At 46.5% G+C, this 16,134-nt stretch overlaps 1 protein-coding gene and 1 pseudogene across 12 annotated transcripts in view; one reads left to right on the top strand and one right to left on the bottom strand.

Moving 5' to 3' along the window:
* Positions 1-16,134, bottom strand: part of SLC7A6 (solute carrier family 7 member 6) — a 39,451-nt gene that overhangs the window by 4,451 nt on the left and 18,866 nt on the right. For all 12 annotated transcript variants that reach the window (XM_064383213.1, XM_012437433.3, XM_064383214.1 and 9 more), the window contains 7 exons: positions 8,797-8,922; positions 6,134-6,278; positions 5,345-5,468; positions 5,011-5,114; positions 2,269-2,365; positions 588-737; positions 291-474 (listed from right to left, as the gene is read on the bottom strand). In XM_064383213.1, the coding sequence (XP_064239283.1) occupies positions 291-474; positions 588-737; positions 2,269-2,365; positions 5,011-5,114; positions 5,345-5,468; positions 6,134-6,278; positions 8,797-8,922 (930 nt within the window). The remainder of the gene's footprint in view (positions 1-290; positions 475-587; positions 738-2,268; positions 2,366-5,010; positions 5,115-5,344; positions 5,469-6,133; positions 6,279-8,796; positions 8,923-16,134) is intronic.
* On the top strand, positions 12,378-12,468 carry LOC135277364 (U6 spliceosomal RNA; annotated as a pseudogene).

Raw genomic sequence — 16,134 nt, 5'->3', positions numbered from 1 at the left:
TCTCGCCCAACAAGCCTCATCATCCTCTGTCCCATGCCCAACCAGAGTCTGATGCATGGCCCATCTTTCCAGGTGACTTGTGTTGTCAGGAGGTAATGTTTTAGCCCCAAAATAGGACACTAAAATTAGAACTGAAGTAATTGTGTCAAAATCAAAAGGGAAGTCATGGACAGCTGGGTCTCATGGCCTCCAGCAAATTCTGAGTATGGGAAAGCTGTTAGCCACCCCTCACCTTTGCATGCACATGTACACACAGCCGCCAGTTAGTAAAGTGGCAAAGAGAAGCTCACCCAGGACATTCCGAATAAACAGTGGCCTCCGGGACTCTGGCAGGTAAACACCCAGGAAGTAGAAAGGGACTCCAGAAAGGGCAATCCCAATGCCGATGAGGGAATTAATGGTGTCACTGAAGAGGGGCACTATCACCAGAAATATGGAGCATATGCAGAACACGATGGGGAAAAACAGGCTCAGCTGAAATAGAGGGGGTGAGATACTAAGTAACATGGGAAGAGGAAACAAGTCATGGGCAAGAAGGCACCTTAGGGAGTTGGCCCACCCCTCCTAGTCTGCCCAGAGCTGCTGACCTTGAGAGGCCGGGGCCGCTCAGGCTCCTTCCAGCGAAGGTACAGCTGTCCAACAACAGACAGGCCCACGAAGAACCAGTAGCTGAAGCTGAAGTAGTTGATGAGCTGGAAAACATCCTCCACGATGAGGTAGATGAGTGTCATGGTACACTGCGGGAAAGGGGTCAGGAGGCAGGGAGCATCATCACCACTTGCGCCCCCAGGAAACCCCCCCACCGAGCAGTCAGTGCTAGATCTGATGCCACTTCACCAGATTACCTTTGGCTCTTTTCATTGACCCTTTGGCATCAGATAAGTCCATTCCTTGATGGACCTTGAGGTACATTAACCCTCAAGGTAGCATCTTTCCTCTTCTGTTGCAGCCCTTCCTCCACACAGTGCCTCCCCCTTGTTGCAAGCACTCTAGAAAAGCATGCATTGAGGCCCTCTTCAGTGCACCAACCTTAACATTGATCACACTTAACATGAGAGGGCTTAGACCTGGATCCCAACTCCTGCCATACAAATGGGGCAAACACCTTTAGAACCATCACTGTCCTGGAGCCTGAGAAATACTAACTAGCAAAATGGATCCATATCCATCTGGACTAAATAATGTCAATAAATAATAAGCTGTAACTCTCTCCCCAGGGAAGAATTTTGAGCCAGAGGAAGAAATTGTAGCGTTTCAGGCCTCTAGAGTCAGGTGTTGAACCTGGAAACTAGCAAAATAGATCCATTCAGATATATGACAGAAGTAGCCTCTGGAACAAAAGGATCCCAGAAGACAAGGATCAGGGCCTAGAGTCCTGGGACAAGGTCAAATGTATTTAAATTTCAATAATCTTTTCATTAAAATTATCAACAAAGAATTTAAAACAAAAAGAGCCCCTTCTGTGGAGATAAAGGAGGACCCTGTATTAAGAAGAGAAGGCTGGGCATGGTGGCTAGTGCCTATAATCCCAGAACTCTGGGAGATTGAAGTGGCAGCTCACTGGAGCCCAGGAACTCAGGACCAGCCTAGGCAACATAGTGAGACCTCATCTGTACAAAAAATAAATTAGCCAGCCTTGGTAGTACATGCCTGTAGTCAGATAACTTCTTAAATTTATAAATTCAATGCTGGCCCTATCAAAATATCAAGAGGATTTTTCTGTTATTTTGATGAAATGATAGAAAAGTTCATCAAGACAAACAAATGTGAGAATTGCTGGGAAAATTCCAAGGGTGAGAGAACTAAAGAAGTACCTTTGATCCCTCTTTAGTTTTCAGATAGTCAGTATAAAGCTAAACTAAGGAGGCTTGGTGCTGATGGGGAGGATTAGCTGAGATTATACATTTAAGGAGCATACAATTATAATTGGCACATATTGAGCACCCTAAAAAATTAGCTATTATTACTTTTCTATGATAAAAGTTTGAAAACTATGGAAAAATGGATTACTCAATAAATGATATTGGTATAGCTGGCTGCCATTTGAGAAAAAGTTAATCCCCATCTTTCTCAATACTATGCTATAATATAAATTCCAAAATTTACACTTAAAACCATAAAAGAACTAAATGACAACAAAAAATGAACTGTTTTTCAAATCTTAGAGTAAGGCCTTTCTCAGAATCCCTCTTACATAACAACTTAGCACAAATCAGAAGGAGCAATGCACAGATCCGCCCAAGCCCCATGGTCCCCAGCAAAGCTTACATTGAACAGTAAAGCAGGAATAGGTGTAAAACGTTCAATGTGGATCATGGACAGAAGGTCCGGGAGGTGGCCCTCACGGGAGCCCACGAAGAACAACCTAGACGGAAGAGAAATGTGTCAGCTATACGGCCACGCTCCTCATGCGGACAAACTTGGCTTAGAGCCCCCAAGGAAAGCAGGATGCAGCCTCCCAGGAGCATCCCAGATCCTTAGCGTATTACCAGTTCAACCTCCCCACTCCCCGCTTTCCCACAGACTTTCCCTCCCTCTTCATCCCCGGGCACCTCACCACTACCTACATGCCCCACCCACCATTATCCACTGACCACCCAAGGCCCTCAGCTATGGAACCCACCATCACCCAGACATCTTCTCTGAACCACAGATGCCTCACCAACATCCAACAGATGCCTCATCCTGCTGTCACCCACTAACAGATTCACCCAATCCATGCCACGGATTCATAGCTAACATAATGACTTTTAAAGGACAGCTAGATTTCCATTCATGCCCTCCATATATCTTCCCTGAACTGACGTATGATAGGCCAGGGCAAGACTGAGGGTCGAAGAGACAACCCAGGCTTCCTTTCTACACCTAAAGAGCTCTACCAACTGGGAAAAAGAGTGGCACAGAAATGAACTCCCACCCAGTGTGGTCAGCATCATCTTGGAAGTACATGGCACTCACTCGCTAGGCTTGAGGGCAGGTTGGGGGACCAAAATGCTTTGTAAGAGAAGAGATGCAAAGAAGAGTTGCCAGAAGCAAGTTGGTAGATGGAGAAAATAAGCATGTACAAAGGAAAACTGTGTGGAGGCATGAAAGAGCGTGGCCTCATTGGAGGTTGATGTAAAATGCCTAGAGCACCAGGACAAGCTGTGTGAGAAGAGGGTGCTGGGAAGAACCTGCATACAAGGCCATGCTGTGGAGTCTGAACAAACACTGAGAGCTAGCTGTGGCTTTAAGGTAAGGGCTTGACAGGATCTGACACAAGACTCTGGAGGCCAAAGGCTAGACAAGAAGTCTATCGCAACTAGGCTGAGCAGAGGGAAGATGACACTACTTTTTTCTTTTTGAGACAGAGTCTTGCTCTGTCACCCAGGCTGGAGTGCAGTGGCACAATCTCGGCTCACTGCAACCTCCGCCTCCTGGGTTCAAATAATTCTCTTGTCTCAGCCTCCCAAGTGGCTGGGACTACAAGCACATGACACCACACCCAGCTAAATTTTTTTTTTTTTTTTGGTATTTTTAGTAGAGATGGGGTTTCATCATACTGGCCAGGCTGGTTTTGAACTCCTGTCCTCAGGTGATCCTCCCGCCTAGGCCTCCCAAAGTGCTGGAATTACAGGCATGAGCCACTGTGCCCAGCGACACTATGTTCTTTTACAAGGCCTTAACTTCTCTAATTCTTTGGTTGCCCCAGGGAGGCACAATACATGCACTAGTGTGTGAAAACCAGTAAAAAGAATGAATGGGACAAAACTATTTCTTTTATTTTTCATCCTTCTATGTGTTCATGTGGCAAATATTTATTGGATAACTATTATACCCCTGGCCCTGGGGACAACACCAGTTATAGGGTGAGTGGAAGAGAAATCAGGAAAGAAACTTTCTTAGGTATCTTATGTCACAGAAGCCAGAGGAATCGTTTCAGACTTGGAAAGTGATCAGCATCACTTGCTTCAAAGGTCCAGTGGGATGAAAATTAAATACAGGCTAAGAAAGAGATAGTCTTAAGAAGAATATTTTTCAGATAATAGAAGCCAAACTGTAACAGATGGGAAAATGAATGAAAGGTGAAGTGCAGACTGCTGTCTCACAGGTGCATCCAGGGCCAGGCATGGTGGTGCATGCCTTTAATCCCAGCTACTCAGGAGGTTAAGGTGGGAGATCACTTGAGGCCAGGAGTTTGAGACCAGCCTAGGCAACATAGTGAGACCCCAATCTCTAAAAAGAATTAATTTAAAAATAAAAAGAAGTGCATCCAGTAAGTGGGAAGAGGAGAGATGGGAAAAGCTATTTTGTGACTCTCCTGAGTGGAGAGGAGAGAAGCTCATGGAGAGCTGGCTCCAAGAAAGCACCTGCCAAAGAGAAGGGCCAAGAGCAAACTGCTGAAAAAGAGGAGAAGTGCTGGAACCCTGAGCCCAGGTAGCAGAGACTCCCAGGAGAGGCACACCTGCTTCTTCCTCTGCAACAATAGGAAGGATCAGCATGCTTAATGATAAGTCTGCACAGAGAGGAGATCAGGCAACCTGATGGCCTTGGCATTTTCTGTGAAGTGAGGGGGAAAGTCTTTCTGTACATAGCACCAATACCTGGTACACAGCAAGTGCTGTTATTATTTACTGAAGGAATGAATCCTGGGGCTACAGCATAACCCACAAGGAGCCTAGAATCTGGTCCCTGCTGGAGTCACCCATCCAAGCTATTGCCTTTCTCCCCTATACCTTTTATCAATCTGTTCTCATCTCAGATGGAAACATGAGCTACCAATATATAGACATGAGCTGCCAGCACATAAACATGAGCTATCAGCATACAATTTGTCCTCATCTCAGACAGAAACATGAGCTACCAGCATATAAATGTACTACTTGCACAAAGGCAAGTACATGCCCACACACACACACACACACACAGCCCTGTACGCCCATGAGAAGGAGGGAAAAAAGGAGCTCTTATGCCTAAGCCCCAGAGAATGACATATTGTGATCTATTATCAGTGACACAGAGACACGGTACCTTGATGAAGCAAAGATCGATGCATTGAGGCCCCCAAAGCAGGATAGGGCAACAGCAATGGGGATGATCCAGCTGAACATGCCAAATGTCTGGTCAGCAAATGTCTGTGGGCAGGGCATAGAAGAGGCACTTAAACAGGACAGGGTTTCATAATCCTCCTGCATCTGTGACCTTGGAACAAATGCAATCACTGCTAAGCAGCCCACCCACCCTCTGGCCTAGACTCATGACCTCATCCTGCAGAGCTCAGGAGGGTGCAGGAAGAGAGACTAAGCTGTGCACAGTGGCTCCATATCATGAGATGATGAACAAACGGGGATCCAAAGAGACTCACCACAGCCACGGCATCACTGCTAAGGACATCTGAAATGTTCAACACTGTGTAATAGGCCACATTGGTCAGGATGTAGATGAGCGTCACAATTGGCATAGATATCCCAATGGCCAAGGGTAAATTTCTGTCAGGACAAGTGAGAAAGGACTATCTAGAACCAACCTCTCCTTGGGAACAAAGTTTATCAAGTTTCCACTGGGATTGTCCTAACATTTAACAATTCACTGGCCTCCAAGTCTTTGAGGCAGGCTCACCTTCCCCTTCACCCTGAGCTCTTTCTACTGAGAAAGATAGAGAACTTTCTCTGTGAAGATAGCTCATGATCAATATTTGATCTTTGCCACAGTAGGGCCAATGGGTCCCACTGCGTTTCATAATCCTCCTGCATCTATGATCTCAGAGGGACAGTGTCCTCTGGGGACTAGAGGCCAGGCTGGGGACCCAGCTGGCCAGAGTAAGTTCTGGTTCTGTGGGCTATAATGTCAGCAGCAGAGTGCAAGGTCCTAATCCCTTAGCCCCAGCTGGGCCTGCTCCTCCCCACTGAAGGGCCTCTCCTCTAGAAAGGACCCTGTGTATCCTCCAGTGTGAACATGAGGACAGGGAACTGAGGGGCTTTCCCACCTTCACTCACTCCCATTCTAGCCCTCAACCCCTCCTAGCTGGAGAAGGCAGACTAGGGAGAAGGGGGAAGAGAGACGGAGGGAGAAGGAGAAGGATGAGGGCAGGCACACACACTATCAGCAGGAGTTCCAGCCAAGCTGGGGAGTGAGAGTGTGATCCGGCCTTTACCTTTCTGGGTTTTTGATTTCTTCTGTTACAAAATTAAGGGTGTCCCAACCTGAGTAAGAGAAGAGGGCAGAGTAGAGGGCAAGAGAGAGGTTTCCCATGTCCCAGGAGGAACCCTCAAAGGCATCCTGAAAGTGCTCAGAGTGTCCTATGGGGCAAAGGCAGGTGCGGGGTTCAGGGAGAAGGAACAGGTCAAAGGAGAAAGGAGGAGGAGATGGGAGGTGTAAGAGAAAGGTACAAAAGGAAAATAGGAAGGGAAGATGAAAAAAAGGAGGGATGAGGAGAAAGAAAAGGAAGAAAAAACAAGAAGGCAGGGGAAAGAAAAAAAAAACATAATTTAACACCAAAAGATCAACAACCACTAGCTCCCTGCACTTTACCACCCCACCCACTTCCTCAGAAAAGTTCACATTCCTTTAATAAAACTAGACAATAAAAAACCAAAGACATTTCTGGCTGCCCTCTGATGTGACAATACTTCTTCCAAAACCTTAAAGAATTTCCATTCCCTGCAAGTGATCTCACAGCAAGCCCCAGCTCTTCTACCTATTTTTATAAAGAAAACCGTTTCACATGAAGGAGTCATTTTTCATTGAAAATTAGACCTTCCTGTGAAGTACCTCTCTTGGGCCAGACTACTGCACAACTTGGTCAAATGGGTTTATCGGCCTTGTGGGATGGACTCTCTGCTGCTCTACTTGCAGTGGCTGTGGTTGCATAAGGGAGATCACATGCTATAGAGGAACTTTATCTTTCACTAGGCCTGGGCCACCCCCACCCTTTGGGGAGCCAGCCCAGGCCCAGATACCTGTCATTCTTCTCAGAGGCCTCAGAGACTGCAGACCTAAAAGGCCAGGGGACAGCACCCAGCTACCCAGGACAGAGACCTTGTGGATACACTGGGGTTTTTAACAAGACCCAGACTTCTAAGGAACCCCATTGTCACACTCTGAAGAAAGCCTAGACCCAGCTCTCATGTGGTAAAAAGAGCTGGCTATGCAGCAAGAGAAGGGAAAATAGAGACCCCCTGTCCTCAGGGGTTTCCATCCTCATACACAGCAGTGATTCCCTAAGGAACAGATCTTCAGGGAAGGATTACTCAAAACCTAATTTGACCCCAAGATGCTCCCAAGCCTCTGGGAACATCCATGTGGCTAGCTCTACTAACTTGATATAAGTACATACAGGGGCTAAACCAGCAGCCCGAGAATCAACTAGGGCAATTCTATTTTTCTTTTCTTTTCTTTTCTTTCCTTTCCTTTTTTTTTTTTTTTTTTTTTTTGAGACGGAGTTTCGCTCTTATTGCCCAGACTGGAGTGTAGTGACACCATCTCGGCTTACTGCAACCTCCACCTCTAGAGTTCAAGTGATTCTCCTGCCTCAGTCTCCTGAGTAGCTGAGATTACAGGTGCTCACCACCACGCCTGACTAATTTTTTGTATTTTTTAAAGAGATGGGATTTCACCATGTTGGCCAGGCTGGTCTCAAACTCCTGACCTCAGGTAATCCACCTTCCTCAGCCTCCCATCCTCCCAGAGTGCTGAGGTTACAGGCGTGAGCCACCTCACAGGGCCCAACAAAGGCAACTCTTTTTTTTCTATGGAGTCTTACTCTGTCTCCCGGGCTGGAGTGCAGTGTCACAATCTTGGCTCACTGCAACCTCCGCCTCCTGGGTTCAAGCAATTCTCTGTCTCAACCTCCCGAGTAGCTGGGATTACAGGCACCCACCACCACACCCAGCTAATTTTTGTATTTTTAGTAGAGACGAGGTTTCACCATCTTGGCCAGGCTGGTCTTGAACTCCTGACCTCATGATCTTCCTGCCTCGGCCTCCCAAAGTGCTGGGATTACCGGCGTGAGCCACTGCACTCGGCCAAGGGCAATTCTTAAAAGCACAGCTTTTTAGACTCCAAACCAACCAGAATATGATCCAATAGATTTGAGATTAGGGTCTCAATTCCCCAGGTGATTGTACACAGCCACATTTAGGGACTGATGAAATGACTGACGTAGCTTTGGCTAAAGACACCTCAAGACATCTCTAGGGCTCATGACATATTGGTAGGCCTATTACCCTTACTGCCAGTCCTCTCTGATCCAGAAACGAAAAGCTTTCTAAAGCCAACATGCAGGAAAGACATTGTCAATTTCACAATATTTTAATATTTTTCTGAAAGCTGACTTTGGAATGGGGGGAATGTGGAATACAAGTCCAGATGAAAAGTAAAGGCTGCAAACTACCCATTTCCATACCCTACCTCCTGCTCCACACTCCCTGCTAGCTGTCTCAAGGAGGGCCCAGTCTTCCTACTTGCAGCTTGGCAGTCACAGACCACAAATAGGAGCCACTCTATCCCCACAGATTACTTTTATGACCAATCATGACCCAAGTTTCAGGAGCTCCTAGTCCCTTGGCTGGCTTCCTGCAATGCTCCCAGCCTCCACAAAAGGAAAGCAGCCCTGAGGGAGAGGCTGACTCATGTCCACTTGGCCAAGCCAGCCTGGCCCAAGAAGCCCAGAAAGAAATCTACTCCCGTCTCTTGCACTCACTGACACATGCTAGCATGTACATAGAATCAGCTAAGCAGTGTAGCTAACAGAGTACCCATGTCCTCCTCAGGGAATGCAGAGGAACTCTTGGTGGTACCCCTGTTCCCACCACTTACCCTGGCACAGTTTAACAAGGCCCATGACAATGATGGCAATGAGCGCTAGGACCTTGGCATAAGTGAACGCGTCCTGCACACGTGTGCCCCACTTGACATAGGCACAGTTCACAAATGTCAGCAGACCTAGGAGGAAAACCACAAAGTCACTGGTAGGCTTGAGTTGAGGGCACAGGGGCCCCACCTCTTTACAGAGAGCACCACTTTCTGCCCTTCCTGTCTAAGGCAAAGGGGCCAATGGACCAATCAGAACAAGGCAAACTGGCAAGCAAGGGGACAACCTGCACCTGCCCCAGCTGACAGCACACATGCACGTCCCATCACTGCTAACGTTCAAAGATACAAAGGCATGCATGAACACATATTTATACATCCTGATGGCCGGCACCATTTCTGGAAATCCCCTCCAGGCCTAGAGATGGGTAACTTCACCCACTCTTTTCCCACCCAGGCTCCTAAGGTTCCAAACCACAAGAGACACAAAACCTCTCCATGGCCAAAAGAAACTCATCAGTAAGTGGGGTAAATTTGAATGCAGATGGCAGGTTATATAAGAAATTAGAGAGACAGTGTTTTGCATGTAAGTGTAAAAAAGAGGCCAGGTGCAGTGGCTCAGACCTGTAATCCCAGCACTTTGGGAAACTGAGGCAGATGGATCACTTGAGCCCAGGAGCTCAAGACCAGCCTGGGCAACATGGAGAAATCCTGTCACTACAAAAAATACAAAAATTAGCTGGGCATGGTGGTGCACACCTGTAGTCTCAGCTACTCAGAAGGCTGAGGTGGGAGGGTCGCTTGAGCCTAAGACGTTGAGGCTGCAGTGAGCCGTGCACTCCAGCCTGGATGACAGAGTAAGACCCTGTCTCAAAAAACAAAAAAAAGAAAGAAAAGAAAGAAAGAAAAAGTAAAAAGAGAAAGTCTGTTCTACGCCTGACAACTTCACATACACATCTCCATCAATTCTCACGACCACAAAATACAGATATTCCTATTCTCATTTTATAGATGAGGAAACCGAGGCCGAGAGAAGCTAACTACCATTTCTAAGTTCATATTCCCAAGTCCACTGATTGCTGCCACCCTCATTCCTACCCATCCCTCCCAATTCTCAATGAGTCCATGGAGAAGTGCACCCACTTGAGCATTTCCTAGGCTCATGTGGCCTTAAGTTCTAGCTCCTGACACACCTCAGTGACATCTGGGCCCTGTGCTGAGAGCCCCAGCACCTTGCTCCTGCTAAACAATGACTGCTCTGATCCATGGGTAGGACATAAGAGCAATATCCAGTAGGAAGGAACACAGTGACATCTGTAAGTACTGCTTCTAGCATCCAAAAATAGAACTTTTATGTGCATCTCAAATCTTATTACAAAATCTTTTGGGCCCATCGTCTAGGCCAACTCCACTTACTCCTACCCATTTTGCACTCTCTCCTTCAGCCAGACTCTCTCTCTTATTCATACCAGACATACACATAAAAGAAATGTCCTCCCCTCCTCTTCCTGCCATAGCCAACAGCAACTCCCATTTTCAAGGTCTAGTTCAGCCCCCACTTCCTCTTCCTCTGTAAAACCTTCTCTAAATACACCAGCCAGCCCCTCTCTGAGCTCTTTCTCTCTTGAACCACATGGCATTCCTGCTTCTTACCACAGCTTAGTGTCTATGCTATCATCGTGGAGACACCGGTCTCAAGTCTCTCCCTCAGATGACTGGGTCATGCTTCTCCCAAGATCACAAATTCTCAGAAGGCAACATCAGTATATCATTTTCTTTTCTTTCTTTCCTTCCCTCCTTCCTTTTCTTTTTTTCCTTTTCTTTGAGACAGGATCTTGCTCTGTCACCCAGGCTGGAGTACAGTGGCACAATCACTCTCTATCTCCAGAGCTCAAGTGATCCTCCCACCTTGGCCTCCTATTAGCTGGGACCACAGGTGCACACCACCACACCCAGCTAATTTTTTAAAAATTATTTTGTAGAGACGGGGGTCTCCCTATGTTGTCCAGGCTGGTCTGGAACTCCTGGGCTCAAGCGATCCTCCTGACTCAGCCTCCCAAAGTACTAGGATTACAGGCATGAGCCACTGCACCTGGCCATATTGTAAGCTCATCACCAAGCAAAGAGGGGCACTGATAAACCCTGGTTGGAACCAAGGTGGTAAGATTTTCACTCTAACTTCCAATTCCCTGGGGCAAGGCAAATTGTCAGAAAGTTGGATATTCTTCCACTCAAATGGAGTGCCTACAGCCAGACTGTGAAAATGAACACAGCGGGCAGGTGGCAGGCTCAATGGCTTGAAAGAGTTTTCACTCAATACACTGGCAAATAACACAGGTGCTTACTAGTCAATCATGATGTGGGAGTAGGGGGACAGTGGTCAAATGGGAGGGAAGAAGAAGCCCAAAGGAATGCATGCTGCTGGCAGGTCTTCCTGGAAACCTACCCTGATGATCAAAGTTACCTGTATGGGGTTAAGCCTCAATCAGCTAACATAAAGAATACCTAGTTAATAGGCACCAGTAATCCATTGACCCCTCTACAGTACAGTAGCCATGTTTTGAGGTACCTCCCCAGCTCCTTCCTGGGAATTGTTCCCCCTTCCCTATCATGGCTGATGGAACCAGACACTGGACCCAAGTTGATCCTGTTATATTGCCTCTCCCAGAAACAAAGAGTTGGAATACCAAGAAACTGAATCTAACAGTAATGGACAGAAGGGTCAGGGGCTACAGCAAGTCAAAGTCACAAACAAGCCCTTAGTAACAAAGGGACAGAAACTATAAGTAAGCAGAGGAAGGAAGCGGGACCACAAAAAGAAGCAGAAGTGAGAGGGCATGCAGGTTGGACAAAAAGATTGACGGGGCGGGGGCCGCGGTGCACACCTGGAGTCCCACCTGCATGGGAGGCTGAGGTGGGAGAACTGCTGAGCCCAGAGTCCGGGCCTATAGTGCACTTTAATAGCGTCTGTGAATAGTCACTGCACTCCAGTCAGGGCAACAGAGTGAGAACTTGCCTCTAAAAAAAACAAAACAAAAAAAAAGAAAGACAAGAAAATACACAGAAGACAGAATCAGGGGGGTGAGAGAGAGACAAGGAGGCAGAGACAGAAGGGGACAAAAAGAGACACAAAAAGATGGAAATACACATAGAAAAAGAGACTGACAATATCCTGGCAATGCTAACTGTGCTTCTTGTTTGCACCTCCAAGAGGAGGAAGAGAAGCTGACAGACTCCCCAGATTCACTAACAGACACTGGGTCTCAATTCTGCTCCTTCTCCTTCCCTCTATCCTGCCATACGTGTCCTATAGGTTTGGTCCTCTCTGCACACAGGTAAATATTACACACAGTGGAAATACAATGACTATGTGCTAAACTTGAATGAAGGTAGCTGCTTGTGGAAGTCCCTGGAGAGTCCATTCCAACAGACCAGCTGGAAGGATACAAAAGCCCCTGGTCAGAGTGGCTCCTCACGAGAGAAAGCTTAAAGCTGTGGAAAGGGAGGGAGACTTTTTCCACTGTGTGCCCTTATGACTGGTTTACTGTGAACATAACACAACTTCTAGATAAAAATAAAAATAGTTTGTGCTCATTTCAGCAGCACATCTGCTAAAATTGGAACCATACAGAGAAGATTAGCATGGCCCCTGAAAAAATTTTTAAAGAATTTTTTTTTAATAAAAATAGTTCATTAGCAACAATGTAGTGCCAGAAGGCAGAGCCAGGGCAAGGTGAAGCTAGGAGGTGCCTAGGGCACAAAATTTAAGGAGGCAGTCACTCTCAGGGAACTACGTGAAGGAACCTGAGAGTGAGTACGCCCTGCAATGCTGGCCCCAGGCACCTCGCTTGCCTCACCCTACTCTTAGCCCTGCCAGAGAACAGAGAGCTCCTAGAACAGTCTATCAAGCAGAAGCCAATTCCCTTGACTGTTCTCCTGATTCTAATTAAGAAACAAAATTTCACCATCTGATCCTACCTCCTCTGTTGCTTCCCAGAACTCCCAGCCCCTCTAGCTTACCATAAACTATCAGAGTTCAAACAAAGTCAACAGCTGGGCCTTTAAGCCAGATGCTAAGATTCAACTACCACAATTAAAATGTCCAAGCCTTCCCTCTTCTCCTGGTCTCATTTCCTTGCTGGATAAGCCTGCACCAATGAGCATGGACCCACCTGAGGGTCTTCAAGGCTCTCTGGGAGCTTATTGCTGAGAAAGGAGTACTCAAATCACAGATCCAGACTGAAAGCCAAAGCAGAAACAAATCCCCAAAGTTGTGGGGATCTGTCCTGCAGACCTTGACTCAATAACAGATGAATAAATTCACTCAAACACAGAATACACTGACAGAGCAGGCTGGGGTGTCTGGGCCATTAATCTAAAGGAGTTATCGACAGCTGGCCCTGACTTCTTGGCCTTCCTGGCCTTTATTCAGCACACATTAAATGACAAGAGCTTTGAGTTAACACCACTAGAGGGTAAAGATTAAAGGCCAGGTTCAGAGGCTTAAAGCAAACACCATTTGCCAATCACCCCAGTAGGAAGCAGTTAAGCACCTGCAGTAGAAAAAGGTTAGTCTTAGGACCATATGAGTAAACAAGTTAGTTAGATAAACTAACTAACTAATGTGAGGACATTCATTAGTTTCTACTCTAATTATTTAACTAAGGGGATAATGCAAGTACTATAATAAAAACTCTCAGGCCTTCTAAAAGGGTTTGTGTATATTCTCTATAATTAAAATTTCTCCTACCAGCCTGACCAAACCCCCACACAGTCTCTGTGGCAGAGATAGCTAGTTATCTTCCTCTATCTGTTCTTCCCTTTTTCCTTTGTAATAGAAATTTTAGCTGAAGTCATGGCTGTCCAAAATAAAGCTGACATTTCCCAGCCTCTCCTGCAGGTAGGTATGGACATGTATCAGCGTTTTCCCCTGGGATGTATGCAAATATTTCATATAAGACCTCAGGAGGCTGGACATGGTGGCTCATGCCTGTAATCCCAGCACTTTGGGAGGCCAAGGTGGGCAGATCACAAGGTCAAGAGATTAAGACCATCCTGGCCAACATGGTAAAATCCCATCTCTACTAAAAATAAAAAAATTAGCTGGGCATGGTGGTGCATGCCTGTAGTCCCAGCTACTCAGGAGGCTGAGGCAGGAGAATCACTTGAACCTGGGAGGCGGAAGTTGCAGTGAGCCAAGATCACGCTACTGCACTCCAGCCTGGGCAACAGAGTGAGACTCTGTCTCAAAAAAAAAAACAAAAACCTCAGGAAGTATGTTTAAATGGGTAGGGTGTGTCTTTGTCCTTCCTGTCAGCTACAATGCAGACGTGACAGCTAGAGCTTCAGTAGCCATCCTGGACCACTAGCTAGAAGTCATATGCTGAGGATGGCAGAGCAGGAAGACAGAAGGAATGAACCTGGTTCCCTGAAGGATTAAAGTCATCCAACCCACATGCATTCTTTTTAACATGTGAGAGAAACAAACATCAACATGTTTGAGCCAGGCTGCTAAAGGTTTTCTGTTGTCTGAAACCCAAGTTAATACTGAATAACATATGCACCCTCTGACAGAACTGTGACTTTCATACTCTCTTTCTGATAAGGAGATGGCCTGGCAACCTGAAGTTGTACTCCCACTAACGGTGAAAGTAGTCACAACTCTCTTTTTCCACAGGCAACAGAGAGTGGAGGGAAACCTTCCAGTTCCTCCCATAGACAGGCGGAGTGTTACAAAGGGGCATTCAAGGACAAAGTAGTGCAACCCTAAAGAAAAAGAACAACAAAAATGTAGAAGAAAGGCTGGGCATAGTGGCTTACTCCTGTAATCCCAGCAATTTGGGAGGCTAACGCAGACAGATCAGGAGGTCAGGAACTCAAGACCAGCCTGGCCAATAAGGTGAAACCCCTTCTCTACTGAAAATACAAAAAAATTATCGAGGTGTGGTGGCGCATGCCTGTAGTCCCAGTTACTCAGGAGTCTGAGGCAGAAGAATTGCTTGAACCCTGTGAGGCGGAGGTTGCAGTGAACTGAGATCACACCACTGCACTCCAGCCTGGGAGACAGAGTGAGATTCTGTCTCAAAAAAAAAAATTGTGGAAGAAAAAAAGGCAGGTGGAGGGGACAACTACAAGACATTCAGGAGTGAAATGCTAACACTCAAGGGGAGGTAAACCCTTCCAAACGGAGATCCCAGAATCAGTAGCTACCATTTCTTTTTTAAAAGTATCCTTTTTGTGTGTATTTTTTTTGTTTTCTAAGAGACAAGTTCATGTTGCCCAGGCTGGTCATGAACTCCTGGGCTCAAGTGATCCTCCTGCCTCAGCCTCCCAAACTGCTGAGATTACAGGCAAGAACCACTTAGCCTAGCCAGTGTCTTTGTTTTCAATTATACAAATACATTTAGTCCCATTATGAAAGCATTCAAACTGGCCAGGCACAGTGGTTTACGCCTATAATCCCAGCATTTTGGGAGGCCAAGGCAGGTGGATCACCTGAGGTCAGGAGTTCGAGACTAGCCTGGCCAACATGGTGAAACTCTGTCTCTACTAATAATACAAAAAAATTAGCTGGGCATGGTGGCCAATGCCTGTAATCTCAACTACTCGGGAGGCTAAGGCAAGAGAATCGCTTGAACCCAGGGAAGCAGAGGTTGCAGTGAGCTGAGGTCACGCCATTGCACTCCAGCCTGGGCAACAAGAGCAAAACTCCATTTCAAAAAAAGAAAAGAAAAGAAAATATTCAAATTATACATAGGGTTGGAGTCTTTAAGCAATTATGATCAAGACCCAGTCTTCCTTATGCCTGTATCACTCTCAGAACATGAAAGCTGTCTGTCCATAGCAACTATCCAAAATAAGGAGAATATCCTTTCTACTGAGAACTCTGACCAGGCCTGTGTCCAAGCAGCAAGAAACCATGGAAACAATGGATACTAGGGAATCATACAATGTTTCTTCTTCCCTCCAGTCTCATCCTTCCCAGTCTCCCTCCTTCTCCTCCTACTGCTCATTGTCAGCCTTGCCAAACAAACGGAGGGGAATCGAGTCTCAGCTGTGAGCAGGCACTGGGCTTTGATACTGCTGTGTCAGTAATGAACTCCTTCCACAGTGAAATCTTCAAAGCAAATACTTTCCAATGATGTGTGTGAGCCTACACAAGAGGCAGGATCCCGAGGTCAAAGCCCACAAAGATAAATGAGCTGACAACACCCAAGCCAGAACCATCACCCTCCTGCAGTCAAATCAAGGTACCCAAGGGCACCTGGGTGACTGTGAATCCTGCTGGTCATATAGGCAAAGAGAAGACCCTATGTAACTACCTCAAGAACCAACATTTCTCCT

This window comes from Aotus nancymaae, unplaced genomic scaffold, assembly GCF_030222135.1.
Source record: "Aotus nancymaae isolate 86718 unplaced genomic scaffold, 86718_ANA_hifiasm-v0.15.2.pri h1tg000030l, whole genome shotgun sequence".
Lineage (NCBI taxonomy): Eukaryota > Metazoa > Chordata > Mammalia > Primates > Aotidae > Aotus > Aotus nancymaae.
The sequence above is the reverse complement of the archived record's forward strand: the minus strand, read 5'-3'. Positions and strand labels throughout refer to the sequence as shown.